Raw genomic sequence first — 19,737 nt, 5'->3', positions numbered from 1 at the left:
AAAACTCATGGGGAGGGTACCAATAGTCTTAAATTTCCTCTATCTGTACAGAATCTGCCTAACTGATATATATATATATGTGTACGCACACACACACACACACACACTGTGTATAGTATATATATTTTATGGAAAGCAGAGTGATCAAAAGTAGACAACAACAACCACTGTAGACTGAAAGAATATTTCAGAGTTAGAGTTAGTTATCATAACTTAGAGGGAAATGAAGAGGCCCCTGTTTGAATGATTGCTGCAGCCACAAGGATATCACTAATTTCTATTCTGGTGTAATCTTGGTCCATTCTTCTTCTAGTCTCTTTCACATTTCAGTAACTGTAATGGGTTTTTTAATAATAAATTTGTTTCCCCAGATTTTATAGAAGTTTTCAGAAAACATCACCGAAACCATGGCATCTCCTCTTTCAACTTTGTTTATCTTTGTGTGCAAATGTTTATCAGAATATCGTTTGGCAACTTGCAGTTCCTTCCTTGTGAGAATCTCCCAATAAGCCTGCAACAAAGTTATTGCTAAATAACCCACTACAGTTACCAAACTGTGGGAAATAAGTGGACCAAGATCACACCGGAGTAATTTGAGAAAAAAAAACATGACATTCTGTGGCTGCATGTATAGTACATGTGAATATAAATATTTGCTTCTTGTTCAAAAAATTCCAAAATCTACTACCAACTATAACACAGTCAGGTCCATAAATATTTCAACACTGATAAAGTTGCCATTTTTGCTTTCTACCAGGGTACATTGCAGTTTAAATTACCGTAAATCATGAATATTTAGTATTAATAGCTTTAATTTGAGGGAATTTTCATCCAAATACAGTGAGAAGTGTAGAAATTACAACATTTGCTCCCCAACCTTTTTAAGTGACCAAAGTAATTGGAAAATTGGCTTCATGAAAAGGTTTGTATCATTTTTCCTCCTCATTATTTTAGATAAAGATAATGATTATTAACAGATAAAATGTCTAGGGATGATGGGCATTTTCATTTGAAATCTGCTGCTGTTAACTTGCAATATTAAGTCCTGTGAGCTGTCATTGCCAGCAAATCAAGCATGATTAGGCTAAAATACAAACCAATCAGAGACATAGCAGAAATATTAACTTTGGCCAAAACAACAATTTACAACATTCAGTACACAGGTGAGCTTAGGAACACCAAAGAGCATGCAAAAGAACAGTGGTGGAAAACAGAAGAAAAACTCATCTAAGACAATTGGCCAGATAAGAAACACTCTCCAGGAGGTAGGTGCAACTGTGTGAAGTCAACAATCTACAGACATCCTCACCAGAGTGATTACAAAGGTAAAATTAAAAAACAGCAAAACCGGACTAAATAATTTTAGTAAACTAAAACAAATAAATAAAATGTCAAACAACAAAAGTTGGTACAGTTCTGAAACAACACTCTATGAATACATAAATGTTCAATGTTTTCCACAATGATAGGAAATAAAAAAATTTGAAAAAGGGAAGGAACTGCTCATTATCTAAACTATACCACCTCATCTTATAGCATCTTATACCACCTCATCTTATATGTATAGCTGCCACTGGAACTGTTTCCTTGTATTTTTTTAATCCATTTAACACATATGACATATGAGAGCTGACAAAAACCATATGACATATAGCAGCTGACAAAAACAACAGGATAAATTCTGATATATATCTATATTATCTGCTCAGATTCAGCCAAAAACCAAGTAAGAACTGCAAATATGTGCTGTAAAGGCCTGAGCATCATCAGGGAAACCCAGCATCTGGGGTTGTCTATGGATTCCTGACTAAAGGCAAAGAAATTTACGGCAAAGTATTTAAAACTGTGTGTTAAAAGCATAATTTATTTGAAAAAAATGATTAATTATAACTATGCTTATCTGATTCGATCAGATTTTATCTGGTTCCTTTAATAATAAGCTGATTAAAAAAGTGCTGTAATGGTGCAGTTTGAGCTCATATTAGTTTCTCTCTTTCAAAATTTACTTTGGTATTCAAATAAAAATAGCCATGCCAATGACAAATTATTTATGGACCTTACTATGGATTACTGGAACTGAAAAATGAGCCACACATTGGACTAAGAATTATTAGCATTACTTCCAAAAGTGCATTATAGACAGTGACCAGTGAAACTATAAACATCACTGTATATGGAGGAAATCAAGTGCTATTCTTTAAAAAAGTTATAAACCACCAATGTTATCCTCAGAAGATAGTTATGCATTAACAAGCACCAGCCACTATAAAACAGATTCCATGTTTTCACACCATTCATGATCTTCCAGGTTGTATATAAATTTTGTCCTGTTAATTTCTTTGCCTAGACTATCCAAATTAATGTCAGAAGAGAAAATTTCAGGGGATGTCACATACACCTCATTATTCTTGATGTACTTCTTGTAGTTGCAGCGTAAACACTGCCATGTGGTGGTGTACAGCAGGAAGGCAATTATTTTTAGTACAATGGCCAAGCTCACATAGAGGTGGCGATAGGCTACATTGTCATATAGCATGCATGCACCCTTTGTGTTGCATTCGCTGCTCCAGAACAGGCAGGTGGAGTCAATTCCAATACCAAAGATCAAAGGAGGTGGGATGAATCCTGCAGTAGAGTAAGATTTAGTAATCATAGATGACTTTACAATTTCAATTAAAGATGACTGTAAATCTACTTAAATCTAAAAAGTATTCAGAGCCCTATAACAACAGAATCTGTACCTAAACATTTCCTTAACATTCAGTGTTATGCATCTTACCCAGCAGTCGCAATAAGAGAAACAGTACACCAAGTGCATATGATTTCAACTCTGGGCTGACTGTTCTAAAAAGACAAGAGATGCAAAGAGAGGGTGAGAAATATATAATTAATGTAGTTACAGAGTTAATGATTCTAATATCCTGTCTAGCAAAGAAAAAGTTAAATGTAAGCAAGGCAAAATATTCTTTTTGCAAATTAACAAATTTTACATAATAATGTCAACTCAAATATGTTCATTCTCTTTAAGCCTCAAATGTCTAGCCAAAGCACATGTGAAATTCTGAGTCCCTCACTATGTCTCAAACTACCTTGAGGAGTCTCAAGTTACCTGATGAGGATGATGACTGAGGGTGTCTGAGCCATAGCTCCTATCATGCTGCAGGCACAAATCACACACAGGAAAATGAGAAAAGCCTCCTGGCACCCAGGACGTGGGCATTTTCCTGGAACAACTGTGGATGGAATCCCATCACCAGAAATGCATGCACATTCTGTCAGGTTCTGCATGGACTAAAGGGAGAATGGAAAATTAGTCCAAAAGTGAAAAGATTATTTTTATTGTGCATTACAATAAAAAATGTATTAATATTATTCATTAATTTATTATTTACAAAAGTCTAACAAAACTCTAACTGTAACAAAATGGAAAAGTCTAAAAGCAAATAATAACAAGGTTCACTTTATAAATCAGTATAAAATGTATAAAAATTAAAAAACTCATGATATGCATGATGATATACATTTTGTAATTTAATATTACAATTTACTTTGCTTTCTAGAACTGTGTACAATATGCTCAACACGTACAAATTCATTGTAGAACGTACAAATTCATTGTAGTTTTTAAATTAGGCCTATCTTGTTGAAGTTAGCAACTGTTCACAGATAGAGACAACATAGCAGTTGTAGTACTGTGACAACATACGATCATAACATTTCACTAGCATACTCTAAGCCTGTGGTCAGATTTGTGCTCAGGTCAGAAATTACATTGAACTACAAATGTTCAGGAGCTCTTGGTTGAACAACTCCACTTGACTGTAAACAGTTGGAGAAATCTACATGATTTAATGTCTGGTTTCACCCAAATGGGCTGCGGTGGGCTGGGGTGGGCTCCCTCCCATGGTTTCTTCCTCATATCATCTCAGGGAGTTTTTCCTTGCCACTGTTGACTAAAATGGCCCCAATGGTTGGGAGGTTCACCCAGATCAGAATAATTCTATCACTCTCCCTGTTCACCCTTCCCACAGGACAGTTGAAATGAGGCAGACAAGAACAGTCAGTAATTAACTTGGCTCCTTAGCAGGGATATTGGCCATTGAATCCTGTCTCAAAACAATGAGGGTTATACTTATACTTGTATATATATATATATATATATATATATATATATATATATATATATATATATATATATATATATATATATATATATATATACTGTATACTGTATATATATATAGTACTCAGTGCTAATATATTTGTCTGCATTAAGCTATTTCCTCTTAAGTACTCTCATTGTACGTTGGAAGAGTGTGCAATAAATTGGAAGCATCAGGATGCACATGATCATGATATTAGTTAAAGAGATAATGACTGCATGAAAGTACAGACTTAATTACAACTTGAGGCACTTTAAAGTAAATTTAAAGCATTTCAGTTGTTACTTATTTTTTGTATTTTTGCCAACAGTTGATTTAGCACCTGAGGTCATGAGGTCAGATGTGAAATGAATGTGCTGCACTTTATTAGGGCCCGAGCACCGAATGGTGCGAAGCCCTATTGTTTTTGCTCAGGTTTATTATTTTCTTTTCTTTTTTGCACACATTGGCCAATTGGGGTCCTTTAACATGCTCGAAAACTCTTGAAATTTGGCACACACGTCAGAGTCGTGCAACACTAGGCTCGGGCAAAGGCAGGAATACGGTACGCATGAGTTGGTACGCGTATAGATTTCATCGACCCGACCAACTTTCGCGCTCTAAACTATGAGCTCCGCCCAACAGGATGTTTTGGATGGTTTCAAAAGTGCCTGTGGTGAACTTTTAAATACTCCTCCTAGGGAATTCATGCGATTGACATCAAACGTGGTGAACATTATGCTGAGACATTGCACTTGCTCAGATGCGAAGGGATTTTTGATATCTCGAACGGTGCTGCCATGGCGAGGCGACACATTTATGGCGAATTCAGAGAAAAAGGAAGTGTCTTCTATCTAGCAGTACTGTAAAACAAGGACCTATGTTTTGTTGTTTTTTTTTAAATGGGGTTTTATGACCCCTCAGAGGAAAATAGTGTTGTTAAACAAGTCCAAATGTTTGATTGACTAGATAGGAGATCGGTACTTAAAACTCGTGTTTGATCCGGGGGTGTTTTGCGATAGCCCTCCCCTCAGACCGGATGGTTTTCAAATCAAGATTATGACACCTCCGCTGTGTTAGAAGCATCTCTCAGTCTGATCGTTAGTCAATGGGTGCTATCGATAACGTCACACAAGCGCACCCTGAGCAAACGCGTGTGAGAAAAAATGCACACATGCGCACTGAGCAAATGTGCATGAGAAAAAGGAGCACACCCCCCCTCGAATTTAGTCTTCAAATACCATATGGCCCCTCCACGTATAACACGTGTGATTCATTGAACATAGCTATGGCTGTTTGTCCCGATGCACCAAAGAAAATGCGAAAATATACTGAGTCAAGTTTTGCAGAGATTTTAGAGCGTGAATGTAGTGAGTATTGGGCAATGTCAAATGGATGTACAGCCGGGTTTCACTTTAATGCTGAATCAAACAATGTAACGCTTTTTAAGCTATCTGTACCTGATCACAAACACTGGAGCAAAGCTACTGAGGTCGTAACTTTTGATCGGAGTGAATGGAGCAAATTTCATAAATGGTGTAAGGATTTTGACTACATTGTTCGAGAGGATTTTTCACCAGAGGTCTACGAGCATAAATGGTGGAGCGACTGTTCAACTCATCACCAAATATACTGCATTGAAGCAAGCAATCTTTCAAAGGATGAGCTATCACTGTATGCATCAACAACGATTTTCGGTGACTTGATGTCTGATAAAAAAGAGAAATACGAAGTGAGGTTTGATCCAATCAGCCAAATAATCAAATCGATTATTTATTCTGGAAAAAAGTTGATGTCGATGACGGAGTAAGAGTACAACTAAACTTTGATGAGGAGTGACTATGCCTTCCCCTCCCTCCGCCTTCTTCTGTTACCTGTACCACCCACATCACATCCCACTAAAAAGGTGTTTTAAAAACAGTTGCATTTGTGTACGTTGTATCGGCTGTTTGAGCAACGACGAGTGAAAATGTCTCAGGAATTCTTACCTTACTTTTACAACTCACTCGCAACCTTGGATAAAGATGATGATGAGACGCGTTCCTGTTCTGAAGACGAAGAAAATACAGGTGAATCACTCGGAAATAGAAATCTGACCTTTTAGCATTCAAATGATGATGAAGCCGATGGCTGTCTTTCCACCGCCACTTTAGCGGTCATCCGAGGTGTCATTGCTGAGCTTTTGGACCGGATTATTTATGAAGATTTGAGAGATAACTGTCATGGATGTGCCATAGATCACCCGAGTCAACTCCAACATGCTTGTTTGTTTGAGCCCGAAGCCTACTATCTGCACATGAATGCCTTCAGATTGCTGAAAAAAATGTTTAAACCTGGGCTGAAATCCACTCTGGTAAAGGCTCTGAAATTGTGTGGAATAAAACACACCCCATCCCTGGAAAAAATTCTAGGCATCGCTGAAGCCATCATATGCGACTGGCGGGATGAGCCTAGCATCAAAAACGTTGTAAGTGAAGCTAAAGGCAAAACCAAAAAGATTTGCAGCGATCAAGTGTATGAAGACTGTTGATATTACTAAAATATTACACGGTTGATTTTGGATGCAGAAAAAAAATAAATGTAAAACTAGTCACGTGATGTCTTTTTTAAATAAAATCCTAAAACCATTCGGTGTTTTGATCATTGCCGTTCTGATACTTCAAAATGAATGATCGGCTGTTGAAGAATGTGTATTACACGCCGTCTGACCCCGGCTCGTATGGAGGTGTTAAGAGTTTGCAAAGGGCTATAGTTGAGAAACTTGGTAAAAGAGTTAATGATGGTGAGATAAAAAAACTGGTTAGCTGAGCAAGATGCATACACTCTTCATAAACCGGTGTTTACAAAGTTTAAAAGAAACAAGGTTTTTGCAAAAAACATAGATGAACAATGGCAAGCTTGACATGACATGAGCAGCTTGTCAGAAAGTAATGAAGCAAAATTTTTTATAACGTGTATAGATATTTTATCTAAGTACGCTTGGGTGCGTGTGTTACGAAACAAGACCGGCGTTGAAGTAACTAAAGCTTTTGATTCCATTCTAAGGGAAGGTAGTGTCCCAAAAAAATTACAAACTGATCAAGGGAAAGAATCTTTTAACAAAAATTTTCAAAACTTGAACATTGTACATTTTGCCACGGGTACCAGTCAGAAAGCTGCAGTGTGTGAAAGGTTCAACAGAACGCTAAAGACCAAGATGTGGAGATATTTTACAGCGTTTAACATGCGAAAATACACGGACAGGGTGCAGGAAATGGTTCATGCTTATAACCACAACCGTCATTCCAGCATCAAAATGAAACCTGCTGAGGTCACCTAAACCAATTCTTTCACAGTATTTAGGGTTACAGTCATTAAAACCCAAGGAAATAAAATTCAAGTTTGAAACCGGTGACGTTGTTAGAATAGCCAGTTCGAAAGGACAGTTTGAAAAAGGATACGAGCAAAATTTTACAGATGAATATTTTTCAATTTCCGAGTGGATAACTAGAGACCCTCCTGTATATAAATTACGAGACTATGACGGTGAAAAAAATGAGGGAACTTTTTACGAGCCTGAGTTACAAAAAATCATTATAGGTAATGACAGATCGTTCAAAATAGAGAAAATCCTGTCTGAAAATATTCAAAATTGGAAAAAGGTCTGTCTGGTGAAGTGGGTGGGATGGCCTGATAAATTTAATTCCTGGGTTCCTGCTGAAGATGTAGTAAACATTGAACTTTAGTGTTTAAAAAGATTTATCACAATCATACCTGTTAACTATAATTGATAACCGGACGAGTATTCTATGTGACTCTTCCGAGCAACGCGTCGAAGGACATAATACCCTAATAACCATAATTACCCTAATAACAAAATATCTCACTACACGACTAAATTTGACAAACCTATTGATTTGAAAGGAGACTGGGAAGTATCGCTTTCAGAGGTTCAATATGCTCACATCCAAACTCAGCATGTCTATAGTTTATAACCCTGTGAAAAATAAAATACGTATGGACGCCTCAAAACCATATTTCTTCAAAACCAACGGAAAATTAGCATATACGCTCGGCTTGACTCCGGATAAAGCTTTAACGCAGCTTGACTCAGAAGCACTGCACCCTGCTGATATTCACGCCGGATTTTACACAATGTATGTATATACGGACATTATCGCGTACCAAAGAGTCGGTGACAGCTTTGCCCCACTACTCAGATGCGTACATATACCGGGTGAAAACAACCGAGTCATCAGTATTTCTTACAATAAGCCACACTACGTGCCGCTCATCAAGAACGACATTATAGATATTGTAATTGAAGTCAAGTGGGATCAGAACAAACACATACCTTTTACTTACGGGAAGTTTATAGCTAAACTACACTTCAGACCATCTAAACATTCCTTCCGTTTGTAAAAAATGGTAGAGAGAGCCACAAACCTACATAGATTATTATGTCGCTCAAGGGATTTCAAGAACAAGTGTTAAAAAGTTTGTGTTCAAAAGTTTCCGTGTTCAGTTTCAAGAACAGTGTTAAAAAGAACAAGGCAAGAGTCAACAAGCGTCAACCTGTCTCTCAAAAAAGAAAGCTGTTGAACATTTTCTAAAATCATGGCTCTCTTACACAGACTATCCGCGGAGTGCACAAAGTCCGAATTGGATATTTTCACACACTACCTTATACACAGACGAGTATTGAAAAGTACACCTTTATCGAAATACCCCCCACTTTCTGCTCTGACAGACAACGGTCCTCTGGAGTTCTTCATGGCTGGAAATGGTGGAGATTACCTGGATTTGAACAATACATTTATTCAATGTTGCCTGTAAAATCATGAACGCTGATGGCACCAATATAGCTAACGACGCAAAGGTGGGGGTTGTTAACTATCCTATAGCTTCTCTTTTTTCACTAGTTGATGTTATGCTGGGGATCGCCTTATTTCTCAATCTAGCAATACATATCCGTCCGTATCGAGCAATTTTTGAATGTCTCCTTAACTATGGAAAGGACACCTGGGAAACGCAATTTTGTTCGGGATTATTTATGTTTTGAAAAGTTTTGTTAAAAAATTCTTTCCCTTGATCAATTTGTAATTTTTTTGGGACTCTACCTTCCCTTAGAATGGAATCAAAAGCTTTAGTTACTTCAACACCGGTCTTGTTTCGTAACACACGCACCCAAGCGTACTTAGATAAAATATCTATACACGTTATCAAAAATTTTGCTTCATTACATTTCGACAAGCTACTCATGTCGACTAAATCAGCTTGCCATTGTTCATCTATGTTTTTCACAAAAACCTTGTTTCTTTTAAACTTTGTAGACAAAGAGTTTATGAAGAGTGTATGCATCTTGCTCAGCTAACTAGTTTTTTATAGCCCTACTTAATCCTTAACTATAGCCCTTTGCAAACTCTTAACACCTCCGTACGAGCCGGGGTCAGACGGCGTGTAATACACATTCTTCAACAGCCGCTCATTCATTTTGAAGTATCAGAACGGCAATGATCAAAACACCGAATAGTTTTAGGATTTTATTTAAAAAAGACATCACGTGACTAGTTTTACATTTATTTATTTTTTTGGTGTCAAAAATCAGCCGTGTAATATTTTAGTAATATCAACATTCTTCTTTCTGAGCAGTTTTTTTTAAAAAAGAAAAACACACACACACGTCAGATACATAGGTTAAGATACATAATACAATGTTAATGAGTTTTTCTAGTGATTAAACACATTCTTTATAACAAGGAAGAGGATTAGTGAAGAATAGAGGTGAACTCGGACTTCAGATCTTTCTCGGAGACAGAATAGACGTGGCACACTTTGAAGTTTCCCCATGTGAGTGATGGTTCGGGCGGTTCCAGAGCTGAGTGAAAGGTCCAGTAATACACAACGTCTTCATATACTTGATCGCTGCAAATTTCATTGGTTTTGCCTTTAGCTTCACTTTCAACGTTTTTGATGCTAGGCTCATCCTGCCAGTCGCATATGATAGCTTCATCGATGCCTAGAATTTTTTCCAGGGATGGGGTGTGTTTTATTCCACACAATTTCAGAGCCTTTACCAGAGTGGATTTCAGCCAAGGTTTAAAATTTTTTTCAGCAATCTGAAGGCATTCATGTGCAGATAGTAGGCTTCAGGCTCAAACAAACAAGCATGTTGGAGTTGACTCGGGTGATCTATGGCACATCCATGACAGTTATCTCTCAAATCTTCATAAATAATCCGGTCCAAAAGCTCAGCAATGACACCTCGGTTGACCGCTAAAGCGGCGGTGGAAAGACAGCCATCGGTTTCATCATCATTTGAATGCTGAAAGGTCAGATTTCTATTTCCTGAGTGATTCACCTGTATTTTCTTCGTCTTTAGAACTGGAACGCGTCTCATCATCATCTTTATCCAAGGTTGCGAGTGAGTTGTAAAAGTAAGGTAAGAATTCCTGAGACATTTTCACTCGTCGTTGCTCAAACAGCTGATACATTGTACACAAATGCAACTGTTTTTAAAACACTTTTTTAGTGGGATGTGATGTGGGTGGTACAGGTTCCGGAAGAAGGCGGAGGGAAGGGAAGGTGGAGTCACTCCTCATCAAAGTTTAGTTGTACTCTTACTCAATCATCGACTTCAACTTTTTTCCAGAATAAATAATCGATTTGATTAAAGTAGCGTTGTAGATCGTGCCAGCTGATTGGATCAAACCTCACTTCATATTTCTCTTTTTTATCAGACATCAAGTCACCGAAAATCGTTGTTGATACATACAGTGAAAGCTCATCCTTTGAAAGATTTCTCGCTTTAATGCAGTATATTTGGTGATGAGTAGAACAGTCGCTCCACCATTTATGCTCGTAGACCTCTGGTGAAAAATCCTCTCGAACAATGTTGTCAAAATCCTTACACCATGAAATTTGTCCATTCACTCCGATCAAAAGTTACGACCTCAGTAGCTTTGCTCCAATCTCCTATCTAGTCAATCAAACATATGGACTTGTTTAACAACACTATTTTCCTCTGAGGGGTCATAAAACCCCATTTTAAAAAAACAACAAAACATAGGTCCTTCTTTTACAATACTGCTTCCTCTGAGGGGGTCAAAAAACAAACCCATTTTTTTAAAAACAAACAACATATGTCCTTGTTTTACAACACTGCTTCCTCTGAGGGTCATAAAACCCCATTTTTAAAAAAAACATATGTCCTTGTTTTAATTACTTATCACCTGTCTACGGGAACCAGACACAATGGTGTTAAAACAAAATGAAAAAAAAAGAATGAAAAATGAAAGATGGGGTGGTGGGAGGGAAAGGGGGCTCTTTAACTAAAAAAGGGGGCTCTTGGAGTCAAGACATACATCTACCAGACCAGTGGTATGACTTTTGACCTTTTTTAATTTCATATCACTAATGACAGCTGTCATAACAGCTGTCAGGGTAATAAGAAGGTAATATAACTGTCAGCTGATGGAGTATGACCATTATATTCTCTCTAAGGTGTGTCTCTTAAGTAGCTCACTAGTGCCCCCCTTTGTATAAAATGTGGGGTTTCATTTACCTACAGTCCCCAAATGGGTCAGTAACAACAACAAAATAGCCCACTGATATTTACCCACTTCATGCACTTGCCCACCGTGCATTGTTTTTTGGGAGGCACCGTATAGCGATAAAAAATGTGCGAGGGCCCGCCATCGCTGCTTGCAGCTATGTTTGTCTTTTTTTTTTAACTTGTATAAGTGAATATGTGTTTGTATATGTTTTGTCTGTAGATTATTAGAATATTCCTTATTTGATTTTTTTACAGCTTAAAAGACTGTTATTAAAGTTGATGTGTTATGTTGATGGAAACAATGGATGTACTTTGATGCAAAGAAAATAAGCCAAGGAAAGTGTAACGCAAATATCAGTTTGAAAACAAATCCTTTTAATTTTAACCAGGGTTGCTATACCATTTACCATCATAATTTAATAATTACTGGTACCAGCAGATACTCATGAACATCTTCACATACCTGCTGCACACTTGAAGAGGAATCACACAGCACACTGAATGTATAATTAAGGAATAACTTTAACTCAAGAGTAATGCACTCTTGCTGGTTGGTGGAACAAAAGAGAAGTTGTTGTGGTGGGAGGTTCAAGATTTGGATATAATGTGGCATGACAGAGTGCATTATGTTTTCAAAGCAAGAAATGGAGTGTACTAATCCTTAATTATAAATTTAGTGTGCTGTGTGATTCCTCTTCAAGTGTGCAGCAGGTGTGTGAGAATAGAGTTATATATTTGCTATAGCAAATTCTCTTCATGGGTTCCAGCAGTTGTGTGGTTAATTACAGAGAGAAAGATGAAAGTTAAAAGAAGTTAAAAGAAAAAAGGACATGGGAGAAAGAGTGTGGTATATGAAAGCATAATAAATAACCTGAGAAGGTTGAGGAATCACTCCAGTGCTAATGGATCTGGTGCAGCCAGCAAAGCAGGATGACAGGTATGTGACCCCATTAGAGCCACAAACAGGACTAACAGATGACGTGTGGCAGTTACAGTTGCTAATGCATGGAGCTTCTGGTTTTTGGCCTGGCTGCAAAGTTCTACACACACACACACACACACACACACACACACACACACACACACACACACACACACACACACACACACACACATTTATGTCCCATTAGCAGAGATTTCACATTCACAAGGTGGCATTTATGAATTAAGTGCTTGATTGAATCATTTTAAAATACCCTTAAAGATAGTTTTTTAATGTTTTTTTTAACCAAACTGCTCTTTATTCCCAATATAATAAGTGTGCAATGATTTGAACAAAACATAAAACTGTTTAATAAAAACAAAAATGTAATAAATTAATGAACAAAGCATTAGCCATGCTCACTCATTATCATAGGCAATGGTCACACCAGCAACAGGGCCAGTGTCACAGCCAAGAAAGAGGAAAGATACATAGCAGGCGGTTGAAATCAGGTTGACCAACATGGCCATCCGAACAGCACCCAAAGCACAGAGGTTCAGCTTCTTCACCAAAAGACCTCCCATAAAAATGCCTAGACATGCACATGGGATGGCTGTCATACCTGCAAGAAGCAATAAATTTCTTTAATAAAATTAATATGAATTTGGCATGAACTCATTTTAATAGAGAAGATATAAACTTTTGGACACTAATGCATGCAGAATGGTCTATATGAGAGAGGGATGCCTCACATACCCAGAAGCTGATTGGCTGAGGTGGTTGTAAGGTTAAACTGCTGCTCCAAGTACTTGCCCAAGAAGGCAGCAAAACCAGCAACTACAGCAATCTCCATACAAGCAGCAAGGACAATACAGGTGAACACCGGATTAGACAGCAGGTGTTTAGTCACCCTGGGAATCACTGAGCAGAGAAAGAGAGGGTGCTTGTCATTATAGCAACATTACTGAACAGACTTTTTTTTTTATTTAGAAAGACATTTTAATTGTCTCAATTAATTTAGCATACGTTATGCTCTAAAACAATGGTGACAGGTCAGATTACAAGAATTTTGTGAGATGATTGCAACACATTGTGTAATGAGGGATATGAACAGTGCCTGTTTTTTTTTGAGTCTTAGTTTAGTGTGATGGGAAAAATGGGTTAAAACTGCCCAAATTTGAATGTGATGGGGGAATTTTTTTTTACCCATTTTCCCCCATAACTAAACTAAGACTCTTGACCTGTTTTCTATGTAATATCCATTGTATTGCTGCCATATACTTGTCTGGTTAAATAAATGCCTGAAATAATCTTTCTACCACAGCAGATAGGTATTATCAAATTAGGTTAACAGTCCAGATACTACACTGATTTTTACATGTAGTCCAAAGGGACCAAAATAATTGGAAAATAGAGCCATGATACGGCACGTCTGGAACAAAGAGTACCTTGCACAGGTGACCTTCTGATCCGTAACCCAGAGTCTTTAAGCCACCACTACCCTCATCATTTAGAACCCTTATTCCCTCAAAATCTCACTTTACAAGCAAACAGGTCAAAGGACTAGTAGTTTGTATTTTTTTAACCTGTTACTGAAAACTGTCAAAGTACACTATAGTTCAAAAGAGAATGTATTCCTTTATTATGAACTAATACTTTTAATCATAAAATAAGTAATAAAATAATTTTTTTTTTAAAGTATTTAATTCATTGAATAGATTAGAAATTATAGTTTCCGTTTATAATAAGAAATTGGTCCTTCAAATTTTGCTTTTGTTGTATAACCTTCCTTTTGCAGCAATTTACGGCAGGATGTATCTCTAGTGATCAATTTGCTGAGGACAACTCAGGAAATTTCACCCCATGCATATTGAAACAACTCCTATATTTTATGTGTGTGTGTATATATATATATATATATATATATATATATATATATATATATATATATATATATATATATATATATATATATATATGAGATCTTACAGATGGACTGTGCTATGGGTCATTGTTCTGTTGTGGGAGAAAACTACTCCAATCAAGCATTGTCTACAGTGTAGACAACAGCCTTCCTTGTCCAAGATATTTTGCATAGTCACTCATTTGAGCAAAACCAAAGCTCAACCAGGCCATCACTTTTACTCCACTGTGTTTGACAGATGGTTTCAAGCACTCCCTCCAGCATCATTTTATTTTTTTCCCTCACAAATATTCTTGTTTGTTTTCCAAATACCTCAAAATGTAGATATGCCTGTCCTTAGCACATTTTTACAATCTTCCTCTTCTACATTGTTCTTTGTCTCATCTTAAGCTCTTCTTTTTACTGATCAGTCTCAAATCTCGATGTGGCCATCAAAAACTTGCTTCAATGGAAAGGGATCCTGGGATTTGTGATGGCGGAGCATGTACTGCCACCTTTCAACATAATCCTATCGCTCCTTCTGCAGTTGTGCTGAAAGGACCGCAGCATTTCAGCACCACATTTGTTGTGGATAGCCAGAGAGAACATGGTTGCGAAAGCATACCAAAATCTCAACCTTTCCACTTGTTCCCCCACCTGCTCTCTACAGATATCGATGTCATCCATAAACATCATTGTCCATCCTTTATAACCTTTGCCGTTTCCTGTTCTACAATATTCACCTCTTCCATACTACAGTGTGTGCACAATTATTAGGCAAGTGATTATTTTGACCATATCATTTTATGAATAATTTCCAACTCCAAGCTGTATAAACTTCAATGCTTAGTGGTTTTAATAAATATCAGGTGATGTGTATTTGTTTAACGAGGGAGGGTGTGGCCTAAGGTTCCAGCAATTCCAACAGATTTTTCAAAGGTTTTGTGGACCGATGAGATGAGAGTGACTCTTGATGGACCAGATGGATGGGCCCGTGGTTGGATCACTAATGGACACAGAGCTCCATTTCAACTCAGACGGCAGCAAGGTAGAGGTGGGGTACTAGTATGGGCAGGTATTATTAAAGATGAGCTAGTTGGACCTTTTTGGGTTGAAAATGGAATCAAAATCAACTCTCAGACCTACTGTCAATTTTTAGAAGACACTTTCTTCAAGCTGTGGTACAGGAAAAAGTCTGCATCTTTCCAGAAGACTTTGATTTTTATGCAAGACAATGCACCATCACATGCATCAAAGTACTCCACTGTGTGGCTGGCCAGTAAAGGCCTTAAAGATGAAAAACTGATGACATGGCCCCCTTCCTCCCCTGACTTAAACCCTACTGAAAACTTCTGGGCCCTTCTTAAGTAGGAAATTTACAGTAAAGGTAAACAGTACACCTCTCTGAACAGTGTCTGGGAGGCTGTGGTAGTGGCTGCACAAAAAGTTGATTCTGACCAGATCAAGAAACTGACTGACACCGTGAATGGAAGGCTTGTGACTGTTATCAAAAAGAAGGGTGGCTCTGGGTGGGCAAACACATCTCATCCACCCTTACCCTCAGCACTGGAGCCCCCCAGGATTGTGTTCTGAGCCCCTGCTGTACTCACTGTACACATATGACTGTGTGGCCACTTCCAACTCCACCACCATCATCAAGTTTGCAGACGACACTTTCGTGGTGGGCCTGATCTCCAACAACGACGAGACGGCCTCCCTAGTCAGCAAGACTAAGGAGTTGATAGTGGACTTCAACACAAAGCAGGAGCAGTCATACCAACCACTAAACATCAAAGGGACTCTAGTGGAGAGAGTGGACAGCTTCCAATACCTGGGTGTTCACATCACACAGGACCTGTCGTGGTTCTGTCACATCAACACCCTGGTGAAGAAGACCTGGCAGCGTCTGTACCACCTGAGACGCTTAAGGGACTTCAAACTACCCTCTCAGGTGCTAAAGACTTTCTACACCTGCACCATTGAGAGCATCCTGATGGGTAGCATCACTTCCTTGTTCGGGAACAGCACCATGCAGGACAGGCGAGCCCTCCAGAGGACAATGGACTCTTTTCTTTGTTGCGCTCAGGGAAACACTTTCGCTCCTTGAAAGCAAACACAGAGAGAATGAGGAGAAGCTTCTTCCTGCAGGCCATTCGAAATTTAAACTAGGAAACACCCAGGATCTGGATCTAGTACTGGACCTCTACTCTTCACAATTTTTTCACACCTTTTGCACTGTCACTTTAACTCTGGACTTGCACAGCACAGTACCACTTTATACATTTTATACACACTATACTGCACATGGACACTTTAAGGACAATAATTAAAAACAATATGAATTTATGTATATTTATGTATATACATTTTATTTCACTTATATTTTCATATTTTATATAGTTTCTTTTTATATAGTTTATACTTTTTTATTTATCTACCTCCTTTTGGTTATATTTTTTATCCCAAATGTTTGAATACCGGACAGATGCAAAAAGCATTTCACTGCATGTTGTACTCTGTATGTATGTGACAAAATTTGATTTCCTCCCGTCTTTCCCTCTCATTTTCCTCATTCATCAGCTCTTCAAAATATTTCTTCCCATCTTCTTTGCACACTTTCCTTGCCTGTAAGTCCCTTTCCATCTCTATCTTTAATCACCCTTTTCTGTTGCATATCCTTCCCATCACACTGGCTGGCTAATCTGTACAAGTCTTTCTTGCCTTCCCTCAACTCATAATATACTTTCTGTTTGGCCTTTGCCACGTCCATCTTAACTCTGCACTGTGACTCCTTGTAATCATCTCGATTTTCTACAGTCCTTTTTACATCCCACTTCTTTTTAGCTAGCCTCTTCCTCTGAATGCTGTCCTTCCTCGTTTCACCACCATGCTTTCTTATCTTTTTTTCCTTCCAGATGACACACACAATCACCTCTGCTGTAGTTTACCAGTCATCTGAAAGCTCTTCCTGACTACCCAAAACCTGTCTCAGCTTGTCTCGAAATTCCTCACAACATTCTTCCTTATTCCCACCACTTCTTTTCTATTTTTCCTCTCCTCTTCTTCCTGACCACCAGAGACATCTTTCACATAACCATCCTATGCTGTCTGGCTACACTTTCTCTCAGATTTCCTCACCTATATAGAATGCATATAGGAAGTTTTAACCATCACCTTCTAATCACCTCTGTTCCCCTCACCAACATTCCCGTTGAAGTCTGCTGCAATCACTACTTTCTACTATCTGGACATACTCTCTATCACCTCATCTAACTCACTGCAGAATCTCTCATTTAAGGCATTTAGCAGACACACTTATCCAGAGTGAATTACATTTTATTTTAGTTTATACACCTTAGCAATTAAAAGTTAACTGCCTAGGTTAGCAGTGGCACCTTGGATTTGAACTCATGAGATTCCAATCAGTAGTCCAACACCTTAATCACTAGGCTACCACATCTCTCCTTCTCTTCTAACTCACACTCACAGGTAACTCTAAAACATTCCTCACAAACTCATCCTTCAGGATCACTCCTATCCCATTTCTTTTCCTATCAAAACCATAATAAAACAGTTTGTATCCCCATTTAATATTAAGTTATTATATCTACCTACCTCTTTCCATCATGTCTGCCAGCTTTCTACATTTCCATGTCATTGTACCAACGTTATGAGCCCCTTTCTCAGACATATACCACTGCCTTTCCTCTACTCTCTCGGTCTTCAAACCCTTCTCCCTCCTCACCCAACATTAGCCAAATTAGCAGTCATTCTCTCAGATGTCTACAAATGTGTTACATGACCAATATGCATATAAGTGCATAGCAAATGTGGCTTTCCTCACTATGCACTGTAGTGTGTTGTGTTCTGAGGTTTTGCAATTTCCAAACAGATGCAGCTGGACAGGTTGCTTTCCACAGTTTCTCTGTAGAAGGTAGTAAGGATGAGTGTTGGGAGGAAATTAAGACATTGTTGTGCCCTCTTCACTGTGATGGCACTGATGGCACAAATCTTTTTTTTTTTTTTATTAACAGCCCACCACGACTCAACTGAAGCACCTGCACAGTACCATGTTATACTATGTAGCTGGATAGCTGTGTTCGGGACAATGCTCTGCAGCCATGTTTCCATGAAGATAAGCATACAACAATTCCTTGTTTCAGCCTGGGTGGCCAGTCAGAGTCTGAGGTCGTCCATATTATTATTTAAGAGAGCGCAGATTATCCAAGTATTACTAACAGGAGGGCCAGTTGGCTAGGGTTAGCATCTAGCCTCCAGCTGACACCCTTGCTTCTGGTTCCTCTCGCAGAAATGTGGTGCCTCCATACCCGTTTAGCTGGATCATGCCATGTAATGTGTGTCTTTTGTCTGTGTTGTAGGCCAAAGCAGTGTAGTGTCTCTCATAATGCATTTGGCATTTCAAAGTTGTACTTTGAGCCCAAAAGATTTGTTTTACACGATTTTATTCAGCCTCTATGACAAGAATTAACACAAAAAGTTGCAGTTAGCTAGAGCTGTAGAAGCCACTGTGTCCATGCGTGCTGCCATCTCGCAAATGTCTCACTAGCTAACTGAAATTTCCTTTATTGCATTATTGGATTGTTAACTGTTACTCTTTGTTTTTTTCTATAATATTGACATTACTGTGTAATATGAGTAAATTAAAAAAGTTGGTATGATTTGGTATGATTCATTTGTGTCTGGTCTTTGTTATTGATAAGAGAAAAATATTTGTTGCTGAATATTTTCATCAGTAATTTAGTTTCAACAAAATAAACACTGCAGGTCAATCTAAGCCCATATTGTGGTGTAGTGTACTAAAGACAATTTTGGATTACTAGTGACACTTTAATCCAAAACAAAATTTTTCAAGATTTTTACAATAAGATTTCTCCCCAAGCCAATTTTCCAAAATCCATGTTCATAGACAGATGTTGTGGCAATAATCTAAAAGGAAAGAGCAAAAGAAAAATAAATAAAAATACCATGTACAGTACATAAGGATTCCACTCTCCATTTTTTTCGACAGATTGTTGACTCCATTACATGGGAAATAATAACAATAGACCTTTTGTATGCAAATGTTAAAGTATCCACAAGAATTGTAAGGAAGTGGACTTTGGAGGCCAGTGTGGCCCTGCAGGACTGCTTTGAAACATTTACCCACAAAGATGTCAAGTTTTCATTGAAGAATGCTTAATATATGAGAATGGGTTGTAGATACATGAGCTATTTT

General features: G+C 38.0%; 1 protein-coding gene across 4 annotated transcripts in view; it reads right to left on the bottom strand.

Annotated features, from left to right (window-relative positions):
• Window positions 1-111: 111 nt before the first annotated feature.
• slco3a1a (solute carrier organic anion transporter family member 3A1a) overlaps window positions 112-19,737 on the bottom strand; it is a 91,411-nt gene continuing 71,785 nt past the window's right edge. For all 4 annotated transcript variants that reach the window (XM_047822270.1, XM_027161782.2, XM_027161784.2 and 1 more), the window contains 6 exons: window positions 13,355-13,519; window positions 13,022-13,220; window positions 12,548-12,716; window positions 3,110-3,291; window positions 2,780-2,844; window positions 112-2,625 (listed from right to left, as the gene is read on the bottom strand). In XM_047822270.1, coding sequence (XP_047678226.1) covers window positions 2,264-2,625; window positions 2,780-2,844; window positions 3,110-3,291; window positions 12,548-12,716; window positions 13,022-13,220; window positions 13,355-13,519 — 1,142 coding nt within the window. In that variant the 3' untranslated portion in view covers window positions 112-2,263. The remainder of the gene's footprint in view (window positions 2,626-2,779; window positions 2,845-3,109; window positions 3,292-12,547; window positions 12,717-13,021; window positions 13,221-13,354; window positions 13,520-19,737) is intronic.

Source organism: Tachysurus fulvidraco, chromosome 13 (assembly GCF_022655615.1).
Source record: "Tachysurus fulvidraco isolate hzauxx_2018 chromosome 13, HZAU_PFXX_2.0, whole genome shotgun sequence".
NCBI classification, from domain to species: domain Eukaryota; kingdom Metazoa; phylum Chordata; class Actinopteri; order Siluriformes; family Bagridae; genus Tachysurus; species Tachysurus fulvidraco.
This window is presented reverse-complemented; position numbering and strand designations above follow the sequence as displayed.